Source organism: Phyllopteryx taeniolatus, chromosome 17 (genome assembly GCF_024500385.1).
Source record: "Phyllopteryx taeniolatus isolate TA_2022b chromosome 17, UOR_Ptae_1.2, whole genome shotgun sequence".
NCBI lineage: Eukaryota > Metazoa > Chordata > Actinopteri > Syngnathiformes > Syngnathidae > Phyllopteryx > Phyllopteryx taeniolatus.
Window position 1 is genome coordinate 13081806 of NC_084518.1, and position 14761 is coordinate 13096566.

Below are 14761 nucleotides of genomic sequence, written 5' to 3' on the forward strand. Positions count from 1 at the left end.
TCGCGAGAACGTTCTTTGTCTCTATATGAAGCAACACTAATTAATAAGAAAATTCTCAAGTTATCGTGTCCATCCCTAATACAAATAACAATTATAGATGATTTAATGTCTTTGTCGATGTCACTGTATTGGATCAAATACACTGAGCAGAATTAATGCCAGGATTTGTATGGATCATTGCCCACTAAGCCCTTTTGAGGCTAAAGTATGTAACAAGACCAACTAGTCCGACTCTAGATTCATATTTACATTTTAACCAAACAAACTTAAACTCAAAGGCCAGCAGTGACCCTTACAGCCACCACACAGCTGGGAAATGTGGCACTTAATATTTTCTTTTTTTTGTATACAGTTACATCAAAACAACTGAGGGTCATAAGATCTTAGATCAACTTTCACTACATTAGCACAAAGGAAACTTGGATCATGTGCATAAAGAATGAGTGCTGCATACGGTATCTGTTTAGCTAGTGAACGTCACAAAAAAGAGAGTCAACCCTCCCCCCAGTTTATTTTTCCTCTTCCTCCTCTCTCCTCACCATCTCCTCATACACAGGAAGAGTACTTGACAGCTTTCCAAAGCTCTCTGGAGTCAATGGAGAAGCAGTGACTCAACACAGCCCACTGTATGTTCACCAGCGTGAGGGTGCAGCCCATGAACAGGGCTTGTTTTGTGAGAGGACATTCAGGAAACAAATAAATTTAAACCCTCCGGGGCAGGAGTGACCACAAGCCGTTGAGGGAGTTAGATGGGGAGAGGAGTCAGACAGAGGTGGAAGTACAAAAATGGTTTCTGTTGGATAGTTTCCCAAAACACTCCTTTTTGGAAGTGTTTTAACTGGCTGGTCATTTAACTCTTTCAATCCTACGGGCCCCAGGAGCCAAAGTAATTCATGTTAATACTGCTACCATCAATGGATATAAGCTAAATGTTGAGAATAACTTCTGGAAAAGAGTCACCAAGCTTGAATAGAATTTACGTTGGAAGTGAAACAATAAATCCTGGCTGAAAAGAGCAGATACATTCACTTCTTTTCAGGTTTCTGCCATTGATAAAGGTTCAGGTGAGAAATGCAAATTATTTCTCTCCACATAAATATACTTCACCTTCCAATCATCCTGTGGACAGGCCAAGTATAAACAGTAACTGATACAACCATTCATAAAATGAAGTCATCTAATAAATTACGGCGAATCACACCCACATTCCATGTAGGCTTGTAGGCTCCCAAAAGCTTTTTGTTACTTTATCATTCCATTGACAAGCAATGAATGCTTAAATACAAATGCATAAATCTGAATGGGTTAGCCAAATTAATAACTACAATTCAGACGACAGCACAACATCCTATCTCTGTGCTGGTTCTGCAATCTGTAGATACCATAAATCCTCATTGTTGGATCGTCTTCCTAGGAGTGGATTGAGCTCAAGCATTTGGTATGTGCTCTTAACAGCAGAAATGCTGCATTTTGCAAATTGCAAATATGAGGCCTGGGACAAACTAAAATGTTAGGGAAAACTACTTTCTTGTCTTGTTAGTTTGGTGTTTATCTTTAAGCACTTATTTTAGACACTTGACACTAGCCATCTAAGATGGCGTTTTCTCAGGTCACTGTCCTGTGTGTAAAGTATGAATGAGGGATGGGTGGGGGGGGCGGGGGGGGGTTGAAATTGACTCAAGAATTTGCTATCTTCCAAGATAGTATCAGTGGCGGAACGCCGCCAGTGTGTAAGAGGGGTTTGAGACCTGAGACTATCTGTCCACGCCCCTTTGGGTTGAAAACAATTGTCTTTCACACTGACGTTGCCATGAATCTAAATATTTAAAAAGCTGCAATGACCGTCAGACACTGAAATCTGTCTGAAAGGGACTGGCAAATAAATGCCGCCTCCACTGTTACACCTAGGATGCTCCAATCTGTCATAATGGCATTGTAAGACCGGTTTTTGACTAGCTGACTTTTTGGTTCTTAGACCTAAAAGTGTTTTGGCTCAACTGGTTGGAAGTAGTAGTATTGCTATAGATGAAAATGTGTAACAGTATCCATAGACAATAAGCTTGCTCTGGATTTTCTAGGGGATAGTTGGGGATGGTATGAAAAGGAGTCTTTTCTGTCTCCTTCCCCTTCTCCTACTGACTCAGAGTTCATCAAACAGTCTGCGTGTTTTTGTGTGTCTATCTTCTCAATGAGTTCCAGACCTGCGTGGCCTCAAAGAAATCCTATCCCTCAATCCCACCCCAAGCCTGCTAGGGGAGATTTGGGCGGGGTGAAGCTTTCTTCCAAACTCCTATAATAAAATCTTGGTCGAGCACACTGAGAGCTCTTGTGGTAATCAAATAAGTATGACCTGTGTACTTGAATGATCACCTTGACAGTCACATAAACATTATTTTGGCCAGGCAGAGTTGTGAAATCCCTATTTAAGTGTGTGTCACAACCTAGGCACCAAACCTGTGAGGTTTGTACGCTTACCCGGTAGGAATGGGATGATCCTCCGCTTGGGGTCTTTCTGACCTCCTTCGACGGGGAATTTATCCAGCAGTTCCATCTGAAACACAGCAATAAATAATTCAAATCTTCCAAAACATCCAAACTTCACATTGAATGCACGCAATGGAATAACTTGAGGATGGAAAGGAAGGTTGATATTTTTCAAATCTGCAGTTCCTGCGAGGAATTCGGCCAATAAAAGAAAGGTCTGCCAATGTTTAGGAATGCACTGAGCAGATGGTTCAGCCAACCATCACCAGTCCCCCCCTCGGCCTGTCATATGCTGCTGAAACTTAGACTGCTGAGAGAGCACAATATGTCTGTTTTGGTCATTATAGAAGGACACAGAACCATATTTTATTGTCTAGTAGCACTGTATTAACATTGACTGTTGAAGTATGCACATCTCGCAGTATATCGTAATCGTACTATTCAGCCATTCCAAAGTCTTATTAGTATTTAACCCTGTGAGCACACAAATGCAAATCTGGAGGGAAAAAACAGCTGATACATTAATAACAGCATTGTCATCAATAATTCACAGGTGCTAGCCCTCAATTGGTGGGTAGAGTAGATGCTGAATCGTCATTCTTAGTCCTTGACTAACATACTGCACAATCGCGTGTTGGCAAGCAGTAATTACGATGGTAAACTAATCAACAAACTGATAAAAGTGAAATGTGCACATTTAGCAACCACAGACAATCAAACAATACCTGGCCAGAGTAAATGATAAACTATATGCATTCCTGAGATGTCTTCCTCCAATATGAGTTAAAAGGAACCAGATTAAACCCTTAAAAAAACAGAATATTCAAATCTGTCGCATTATACTTTGCACTGAACCGATCCATGTTTAAAAATTCTTTGGCTGCTCAAGACATGTTTTCATTGAATTACTTTTCTCTGTCCATTTTAGCACTTATTTTCTAGCGCATTATCAAGAGAAATCTGGAATTCAAAGGACATAAAAACATAAAGATTGCAACTATTGAGCAACCTGGCCAATCTGAGTGACATGCTTCATCAGAAACACTGACTTACAGACAAATGCCCACACTGTCCCACTGGCCATCTAAGACTGCTTTTTCCTAATCGCTGTCCTGTGTTTAAGGTACAGATGTTGGATGGGTGGTTGAAGTTGACCCGTAAATTGGCTGGCTTTCAACATAGTATCAGAGGTGGAAGAGAGGCGGAACTCCGTCTGCCTGGAAGGAGGTAGCAGCATCCGCTGGGAGGTAAGAGTCTCTCGCAAATGCCAGTTGTGTCAAGCCTCCTATGTCAAATATTCATGTTGTACAAGCAGGATGATGACTGGCACATTAAGAGTGCACTTGGGCTCAACTTGACTTTTTAAGGTGCCTCTGAAATATGTAAACCCAGCTGTGTCATGTTGGTTAAATGGATGCATCATTATGCACCCAAATGCAGACTGTTGTTTCTACTGTACCATCAGGAAAGGTGATAAATTCTTCTTGGGACTAAAATCTGTTTGGTTTTAGTAGTTGTTTTGTTAATTCACTGACGAGGTAGTGCTTCAATTGTCGGACTTCTGTTCAGGCAGCATAGGCAGTTTCCACTCAGTGATGATGTGATTATGAATGGTTGTCTGTCTCTATAGTTGCATTGTGATTGACTGGCAATGGTGTAGTCTGCCTTTCACCAATAGTCAGCTGGGATAGGCTCCAGCTCCCTGGAACCCAGAGCAGGGTAAGCAGTTTAGTGCCCTGTGATTGACTGACGAGCAGTCCAGGATGTAGTTTGCCTTTCGCCCAAAGTCAATCTGGGTAGGTTACAGCCCCCCCCCCCCCCCCCCCCCCCCTCCTCCCATAAACCTGATGAGGATATGCAATGTAGAAATGTGTATAGTGGAACTTCGATAAAGCAGACCCCGATATAACGGACCATCGGGACTGAACAATGTATCCCAAAAGAGTCAATTTGTCACTTAAACTGCCGTTGACAAAATCTCTTAGTTCCACAATTGGCTGCTGTTGTTTACTAGCGCTGTGGTGCAATGCAGGCAGAGATTGGGACTGAAGTATTTCTGGGTCACAGATATACAAAAAAAAAAAATTTAAATAGATCCAAAAGACGTGCCTCCCGTGCCTACATGGCGGCCATGTTCAATGTGGGGCATTGTTGTGGCCGCCGTGTCATGTTGATTATATATATTGTGCCAAAGTGCGCAGCGCAGCGCCAGAGGGAGAGAGCGAGAGAGAGAGAGAGTAGAAGAGGAGAAGAGGAGAAGAGCAGCATGGCGGCAGTGTTAACTGAGGAATACAAAACTCTTTGGAGTCTGGAACATGCTATTTTGGTACAGTAACAGTTTTTTATTGTCAAGCCGTTTGCCTTTGGCAACAGATTTGGAACTAGGAAGCACAGTAATTCCTCGCGGCTCATGAAAGTGACTCGCCTATGATGAGTACTGCACGTCAACAATGTCACCATAACCAAGCACGTGGTACGTTTGGATAAAATGTGAACCTTTCAAACATTTTCAAGTTTTTTAAAATATTTATTTACAATAACTTTATGCTGTACTGGGTGTTTTAGGTCATAGAAAAAACCTACAAAACAATAATTTGGTACTGTACAGTAATATGTGTGCATATGGCCTCAAAAAAAGTGCTTCAATGTAACGGACAATCGGCTAAATCGGACGACCCCTCACCCCTATTAGTCCGTTCTATTGTGGTTCCACTGTATATCATATTTTGTTCTACACACTTAGAAATGAGAGTTCAGGAGAAGCCCCCAAAGAGGGCAAGGTAGGTAGTCCATTCTGGGTAATTCTAAAACTTGAAGGTGACTTTGTATCATTTCCCTTTTACTAGCAGTCTGCCCAGGTTGTATGTAACCCAACTCTGCCCTAAATCCCATGTAATTTGTGCTAGCCCCTGTACTAGAAGTTTTCTCTCCTTCAGTTACATTGATAACGTGCTGTATCTAGGGTATTTGTCTCCAAATATACAAATTATCACACAATTGCTGTTATCAATCTGATATCATAGTTATATCGAGTTACTCTGTAATTCCACCAATGATAACCTGAAGGATACAATTTCAGTACTCAAGATGACTAACTGACGAAATCTCATTCTAAATGTGATGTTCTCCTAAAACATTGTTGCATGTCCTGCCTGTTAATAACCCTGAGTAATACTATACACCTTCTGAATGTAATTCTTGCTCAATCAGAGACCTGAACCCACACGGGGCTACAATTTGTCTAGCCTGCAAATAAAAAGATCGGCGGACAGCAGACTCCCGTTAATCAAGCATGAGAACAATGGCTGCTCTCTCCGGAGCTTCTGATTCTGAAGATGCTTGCAGTCGGTCAACTATACACGCCATTTGTCTGAGGACATTTTTAACCCTTTGCATGGGTACAAAATTGACAGAATAAATTTAAAACACTGACATCTTTGGAAAAGTATAATGCCCAAATAGTCAGGTCACTATAGGATTATTCACATGTACAGTATATTAAAAGTACATCTTTAGGCATTACCCAACTGTTTAAGGCAAAATAAAGTACAGTAGTTAAAGTGTAAACGAAACACTATGTAAAATCTTCACTATGAGCAGCCCCCCATCGCTCAAATAAAACATTACTCCCCCATGAAGAGTTTTGATACTTGATTACTGCACACGGAAAATATGCGACAGCTGTGCAACACTTACGTACCAAGAAGCGATATATTGGATTTTTTTTTTCCTCTGTAGCTTTGAAGTGCCTCCAAAATGGGACCGTTGGATGTTTAGCAGCTGAGTGGACATGTGTGCAGCATGGGAAACTGGTCTTTGTGACATGGATAGAAAAATATTTTTTTTAAATTGAAAAACCGCAAGGATGACCCCAGTGCAGAAACATTTCCATCCTTCGGCAAGAAACCAGTCTGTTTCTGTTCATGGTTTAGATCTTCAGTACTAACAGGGGAAAAAGTGGCTTTGTGTTTAAACTATCATTGTCTCACCATGGAGACCAGTGTATAATTCAATTCTATACAGGTTAATGACTGTAACAATACACAAGCAAGGTGATGCAACTGTGGTACTTTTAAGACAAGGAACAAAAGTGGCTAGTTTCCATTAATACAGGAGAACCTCAAAGTCAAACACCCCAAATGGTACCATTGATGGCAAAGACGGAAAATGTAATGATACAGTTCTAACACACTAGCATGTTTTAGTTTGCTTTGATTAAAGTCTAGTTCACTCTTTGTTGTTGTTTCAGCGCGGTTCGCATGGCGAGAAAAGCCATCCGACGTACAAACAACTCTGTGATCACCATTAGTGATGGCATTGGCAGCTAACGTAATACACCAATGCGTATGTTCCCACGATGGGTGAAAATCGTTATGGTGACAACAACTACAGGAAAAATGTAAACAGATTACATCGTTGACTTAACAGAAAGGTATTTGGTTTATCATGCTTGCAGTTGGCACCCACACACAGTACAGGCTCAACATTTTGTGCAGTCGCCTGATGGCAGCACATCGTCTTTTCCCCCTTCCAAACACGAACAATGCGCTAGAGTTGTACATTTAAAGTTGCTTTTGTCATTTGCTGGTGTATTGTAGCCTGCTAGATTGTCCAGAAAATTATTATAATTATAATGCTAATTTTGGTTCTTTTTTTTTCCCCCTCAAAGCTTGTCACTCACTAGTCTGTACAGCTAAACTTGTTCATGTTTACGTTCTTTTGAGCATTAAGAGAAGAGAACAACATCCTGTTTTTTGTTGTGATGCATTCTGGTTCGCTGTCCTATATGAATACGTACTGAACCGGGGGGGACATGCACAAGGATTACAGACCCATCAACTGATTTGGACTGGAGGAAGCGAACGAAAGGCGTCAAAGCACGCTAAAATAGTAATAATAACACCTCACAATACAATGCAGATGACTCCAACACTATGTAACACTAAATAGTTCATTAACTCAAATTTTTACATATGACTGCATGGTTAAAATCTCTATTTTTGTCAGTAAATGTATAATTTATTTGCGATATGACGAAACACATCTCGTTATTAATGGTCACGCTAACTTCCCATGCTGCTCATGCTTAACATCAGCTATATTGGTCAGCTGTGTTGATGGGAAGTGGTGACTAACACTTCCTGTTTGGCCTTGAGGTAGACACCTGTTTCTTTAAAATATATACGTAATCTTTTGTGTCTTACCTCCAGCTTTCATCCAGTATTAAAGTGTATGCTGTGATGACCTGAGCTGACTGTAAAGAGACAGGATATGACCGCAAAGAGATTGACAGGAAATTAAACGCAAGCAATAAGAGGAGACGAATGATTATGTTCCATGTCATTAGGCTGCATGAGAGGACGTCTGATGATGTCATGACTACTCATCCAGTGGGGTGCAATAAAATCCCTGGCCACGATACTTGGTACACCTGTGCAATCTAATGAGGTCTAAGACACGAGCTGTATCAAAAATTCAGCTTTTGAAACATGACAATGTTGTCTTTTGAATGGTACTGTCAGGGATATAGTCATTTAAATGTTCATGAGGAGTTGGTGCAGTGTGTGGCTTAAAAGAAGTCTTCACTAGTTTGCTGTCAAAAGAAGTATAACATGAGTTATGAGAAGTTGAACTACATTCACACAGACCTCCACTATGGCACAAATCCTCCAGGTAAGGTTATTGTACTTAATACAACACTAGCGTCAGAGTTCAGAACAGTCAGAGGGCGATAATGATTTTCCCATCCCGTTTTAAAGCAATTAAAAATAATGACATGAATGTTAATTTTCCCCACTGTCAATCAAGACAATTTAGCCAATGTACATTATAAGATGATACAGCATTTCATATTCAACTAGTTGGCATTTTAGTAGCAGAGCAGTGTAGCAGCTCATATTTCTGATGGATCTTAATCAAGTAATCATATAATACAGTTAGGGTTAGTCATGTATTGCGTGTGTGTAGTCGTCTTCCTAACTCTCCATGAGTCCCTTGCAGCAGATCTATGACCTCCGAAAGAGGAAGGGAAACTAGGATGCTAATTCCCTCTTTGCACAACACACACACACACACACACACATTACCAGCATGATGTTTGACAATGATTCAGACATTTCTGTGGTCATCACACATCCATCCCTGCACTCACTTGACATGACCGGTCCCTTTTCCGTCCCCTCTGAGGCAGTATAATAACCACCCTCACGAGGGTGGGGATGGCAGAGCGGTACAAGTGCTGGCTTTACTGATGGAAAAGTGGTAATCTTTCACATCGCACCTAATTATAATGCTAAGTAAATGCGGTACCATGACCCAACCATTACACACTTGCTCACCTGCAGGTCGAAAAATTTGCTGTAGCGTCTGTAAATGAGTTCCGTGCTGTCATCGGTCCAGGACACTTTGATGATGTAAACCTAGGAGAAGAAAAAAAACAATTATATGTAGTTGAAGATTTTATTAGTTTTTTCCTTAAAATGTTGTCCTTCTCAAACTTTTTCTCTAACGTGATATTCCTCCTCAGTCCATTTACACTACCGCCTGTTAAAGAGGAAATCATTATCCGGCCAAGATCAAGAACCTTTTACTGCGACACAATTTGCTAAAATTTCAGCTGTTAACTACAGCGCAGACTGCTACCAAGGTTGAACAAAAGTCATTCATATTTGTTTTTCCAGACTGTTTGCTGGCCACTTTGTGGTTCATTGAGGAGGCGTGAAGTGATGTCATCACACCATTTTTTTGTGTGGGTTTGGTCTCTGTTCTACATGGAGATATACAGTATAGGGGAAGCGATCCTGGCGGCACGGTGGCCGACTGGTTAGAGCGTCAGCCTCACAGTTCTGAGGTGAGGGGTTCAATCCCTGTCCCCGCCTGTGTGGAGTTTGCATGTTCTCCCCGTGCCTGCGTGGGTTTTCTCCGGGCACTCCGGTTTCCTCCCACATCCCAAAATCATGCATTAATTGGAGACTCTAAATTGCCCGTAGGCATGACTGTGAGTGCGAATGGTTGTTAGTTTCTATGTGCCCTGCGATTGGCTGGCAACCAGTTCAGGGTGTACCCCGCCTCCTGCCCGATGACAGCTGGGATAGGCTCCAGCATGCCCGCGACCCTAGTGAGGAGAAGCGGCTCAGAAAATGGATGGATGGATGGATGGGAAGCGATCCTGTAGTGACTCCGACGACAAAAAGAGAAAATAAATGAGTGTATTATTCGAACAGTGACTAGTGTCCATCCATTTGTATCAGAGCACAGCAGGGGTTCCATTGTGCATTAAAAAACATTAAGAGAAAATACATTCCCTGAATAATAAATCCTGAAAAAAACTGTCAAACTAGATAATAGATTCTTCCAACTAAAGCCCGAAAAGCTTAAGAGTGCAGTATTTGTATTTGTGTCAATTAATTAATTACCAGACTACTTACTGGTTTCCTGAGGCTGGGTGTTAGGAATAGACAGTCAGGACTCTACCATTTGACTATTGGGGTATGGTGATCAGTTTCATCGATACTCAAACAGCAAAAAAGCAAACAAATTTCAGTGCCTCATTTGTATTCATGTGGCCGTCCGTTTATTAGGCTACTTTCTGGTTCATAGAGATGACATGAGAACAAATGGTCAGGTCTCTGACACAAAAACAAAAAGGATAAAATAAATATGTTGCAAAAAATCCCAAAATTGCAGTGATGCCATAGTTGTGTTCATCTATTTATTTGCCAGTGAACTGGCTACTTTCTGGTTCCCGATGAATGATAAAAGACGTTAGGAATACAGAGAGGACTCTACCATTTGCATTCTGACACAGGGTGAATGGGTGTATCATAAATCATAGTGCCTGATGCCCCCCATTTATGTACATACATTGTAAGATAGCAGCCTGCTTTATAATTCATGGAAAATGATGCCCAGGCCTCTACCGTTTGCAATCAGGGTCAGGGGAACTGTTTCTTCGTGACTAAAACAGTAAAAGGAGAAAATCAGGTGTTAATTCTCCATTTTAGTTCTTCCCTGGCGTATGCCACCTGCCACAAAGTTTCATGGGAATTGACTGTGTACTTTTTACATAATCCTGCTAAGTAACTAACTAAACAACAAAGAAAGTAACTAACAAAGGGCGATCAGAACAATACCTCCCGCCTTGTAGCTTGTAGTAGTAAAATCATCAACCAAAGCTAAACAAAAGAAGCCATTTGTGAAAGACTGTGGCTGCCTGACTAAGTCATGAAATCACATTGCAAATAAATTGTTACCTTCAAGTGCAATGTGGCATCTACTATGAAATTTTACTAAGTAAACTTGCATACTGTTAGCAGCTTGCCTAATGAACATAGTCTGAAGCTTGACCCAGTTCTTTATTATCCTCCCTAAAGAATAGCGGTGGCTGGAAATTCCCTGGTGACGGCCGCTGGTCTCCCTCCCAGATTTTCCCTTCCCTTGCTCGCTCTTTCAGGAGCGACTAGAGTCAAAGATGGAAAGACCAGGTCAAGAATTGAATAGCATTTAAAGTTGGTTTAATGTCATAAAAGTATACCATTGGCAGTGTGTGAGCTAAAAGGATTGGTTCAATTTAAGTTGACAAGCTAAGATTTTCACCAAAGGATTGAATAAAAGTGTCTGGTCAGCAGTTTTGCAGGGAAAATCTTGTCAAATACGCTCTCCAAAAACATTCAAAGTCTTTCCTTGGATGCAAACAAATAATACAGTCACGCACCAGGGCCTCGGAACTAACCCCTGCTGCATCTTTTGGCAGCCTGGTGCTGGCCCTGCTGCTTGCATGATGTCATGAATGTGCACTTTGGCAGGCAACAGCCTCTATGACCTCCACACTCATTTCACGCAGAATAATGGAGCCTCTATTGTGGAGTGTCAAGAAATAAGGTTTTGTCTTGTTGACATTCTTTTGTCCCACAAAAAGACTGCATTGGAAAAAAAATGAGATTCCAACGTTGTTTTAATCCCCAAAATATAGTAAAAAGCATCAACATTGCAATAAGACTTGCCAGCTCTCATAGGCAATGTAGTAATGGTGCTGCTACTAGTGTATTCATTCAAGTGGTACCTAGAGTCATTTAAAGTTGAAGTGTTTCTGCATAAAACATGGAGTTGAACTGAAATATTCTGGAAAAATGTGGCCAAAAAGTCAAAAATAAGACCGCCATTATGCAAGGCTCCATTTTAGTGAGCGTCTCAACAAGGCTAACTCCAACTTTTGCAAATATAAATATCAATTACATGCACAACGTGATTTTACCAAGCAGATGCCGACACACAACACTTCCAATCAAGCAATCCCGATGTACTGTCACGAGGTCAGTGTGGTACGAGCACCAGTTGTACATAATGTTACAGTGGCTTAAAACATTTTCTTTTTAGTCCTTTATTGTCAAGTGCAGTTCAGTTGTATTGAACTATTAAGTACAATACATCTGCATTTCATCTTTTAGAGCCGTTTGCTTTCAAATACTCAGTTATGTACAGTTGTTTTATTTTCCTATATTTAAGCATTGTGCTAATGTTCAAACAGTGCATAATGTTGGAGTCGCTTAAAATAATATCAAATGTAATTTTTACTAATAAAACCACTGCCTCATGTTTAATGAATGCTTGGGCCCACTAAGCTACTGCATTTTAATGGTGGTATTTGGAGAGCCAAGTATTTTTTGAGGTGGTACTTGTGTATAAACTTTGAGAGTTTGGTTTTAGGGTTCCCTGATCCCTTTCCATTACGTGTCTTCAAAGGATTAGTAATTTTACTTTATTTTGTTTTATTTTGTTTCATGTTACAGTGTTTTCAATTGTCTTAAAGCTCGAATGACGGTTAAGAAAGAATGTTGTAATTTTACTTCAAGCTATCGCCTGTACAGTTAATAAAGGTTTTATAATGACGACAATTTGAACCTGGGAACTGACTGATTCACTTTACATGACTTCCTATGGAATCATTGTTTTGAAAATACTCCCAGGCTGGTGTTGGCCGCACGGCTGTCAGGGTTGCCTGTCGCGGTGGACCAGCAGTGGCCCAATAAAGCAGCACGGTGGAAATAGTAGTTGGGACGTCAGTCTCATAGTCAAGAGGTTCTGGGTTTGAATCTTGGCTGTGGGCTTCCTGTGTGGAGTTTGCATGTTCACCCTGTGCTTGTGTGGGTTGTGTTCAGGTACTGTGGCTTTCTCCCATATTCCAAAAACATGCATGTTAGAGTGATTGAAGACTCCAACTTGTCCATGGTGTGAATGGTTGTTTGTCTATATGTGCCCTGCAATTGACTGGCGACCAGTCCATGGTGTACTCCAAAGTCAGCTGCGATAGGCGTGAGCTCACCCGCAACCCTCATGAGGACAAACACTTGAGAATCCAAACTCAAGGCTCGTGGGCCACATCTGGCTCGCCACATCATTTTATGCGGCCTGTCAAAGCAAATCATTTGCATCAACTTCCATGATTCTTCCTCAAATCTGAACCCAAATTTCAAATTGTCATATGTAATAAATAATAACTTTGAGATATTGAAAACGACAACAGTTGAACAAACTATTATCCTTGACTTCTAATTTCAAAACTGGTTATCTAGCAATTTGTTGTGTATATGTAATGAAATGATGAGGCGATGAAACATTTATATGGTTTTACAGTCATAACGACTCCCTAAGGGAACCCGTACCAACAATTTGGCCCACGAGTTTGACACCTTTAGATAATGGATGGATGTTTTGAAATTTGAGCAACTTGGATTTAACCAGCATCCCAGGAGAGACTGTGTTCATCTTTGGAAATTATTACAATGCTATATATATTTTATAGGTAATCAAAACCACTCTCCTTAACATATGGTTACGCATACCTATTACATTAAGCTTTTCAAAATTCATGTTCAAAATTCACACACTGGTCACAGTATTAGGTATATCTGCAAACCCTGTTTTTTTTTTTTTTTGCGTTTAATTGAATAAATATAATAATGCACAGTTTTGATTGACACTGCCAACTATTGAATTATCAACATATTTATTATTGTGGTTGTAGAACTGCACTTCATCATATACCAAGAGGCGCTGTTCCTAATATTTCGGTGACCTTATTCGGTGTAGTTTTTCCTTGCAAAAAGTTTCCCATTCCCTTTTGGAGTGTCTGAGATTTTCCCCATGTAATTCCCAGATGCAACGAAATCCCTTTTGGGTGGATGCAGATGCAAATTTGAAAGCAATTTACATCACTCAAGTCTGAACTAAAAAAAAAAAAAAACTTGAATGAAAACCTTATAGAGAAGTACTAACACAGCCAAACTCTGTTGTAGTCACTTAAAAACAGCGTGTGGAAATTAATTAAATGTGAAAGTCTGTTCCTTCACCAAAAAATCCCGTTAGAAATCTGGCATCTGGTAGATCACGGTAATTTGATCCCCTCTTTGTTTTTACTTTAGTCAACAGGAGAGGGGTGGGGAAGGGGGGAAAGGGGGAAATCTGCAGAATAACCTCACAGTGTTACACAATTGAACAACCAACGTGTTGTTTTGTGAATTAAAAGGAGTCTTACGTAATGTTTGCTGGGGTTTCTCCGTTTTTGGACATCTTGAACGGTCACTTCTTGCACGGTCCTCCTCGGCATGATGTCCTCCTCAGTGTTCGGCCTCCAAAAAGCTCAATCTGATGTATTTGTTTTTCTTAAGTGAGCGGTTAGAAAAGTTTGCACCGTGACGGTTTTTAGTCATCCGCGTCTTCCAGATGTGCACCTCCGAATTCCCTCTTTCTCCTCCGGTGAGTCCGTCCTATTTCCCGTCCCCCCGTCACGAAGTTGGAGACTTCCTACTTCGCTCCTCTCCCTTTTCTGTAAATTTCTCTCTTTCTCGGCGGAACAAGCACATTCCCAGCCTATCCCAGCTCGCCCACTTTGCCTCCAAGTGGGACGGTCCACTGAGAAAAAAAAAGAAAAGAAAAGAAAAAAAGCTTCATGTACGAAGTCCGGACCTCCCCCACTGCATATATACATTTCATTGTATTGATGAGTGTCGTTAGCAGGACGCTCAGCGCTTCAATTGGCTGACGTCCTTTAAAACAGCTCCATCTGTCGGTGGTTTGTGTTCATTACATCAATACTGTACATGTGGCACTTCACACCTAATTTAGCTGATGATACCATCAAAGCTGCAAAAAAAAAAAAATACATGCGTAATGTAAAGCACTACAACTTAGTATGAGGCATTGAGAAAAATTAGCTTCCTTTTTTTTGGTTACTCTTAGATGTGACAGTGGAAATAATAAAATGGTACAACTAATTAAA

General features: G+C 40.8%; 1 protein-coding gene across 5 annotated transcripts in view; it reads right to left on the bottom strand.

The window, feature by feature from the left end:
* The window catches only part of sh3pxd2b (SH3 and PX domains 2B), a 34706-nt gene extending 20245 nt beyond the window's left edge, over positions 1-14461 (bottom strand). For 2 of the 5 annotated variants that reach the window (XM_061751378.1, XM_061751374.1), the window contains exons 1-3: positions 14018-14461; positions 8823-8903; positions 2476-2551 (exon numbers count right to left, since the gene is read on the bottom strand). In XM_061751378.1, coding sequence (XP_061607362.1) covers positions 2476-2551; positions 8823-8903; positions 14018-14052 — 192 coding nt within the window. In that variant the 5' untranslated portion in view covers positions 14053-14461. The remainder of the gene's footprint in view (positions 1-2475; positions 2552-8822; positions 8904-14017) is intronic. The other 3 variants (XM_061751375.1, XM_061751376.1, XM_061751377.1) reach the window with 2 other exon arrangements.
* Positions 14462-14761: the final 300 nt, after the last annotated feature.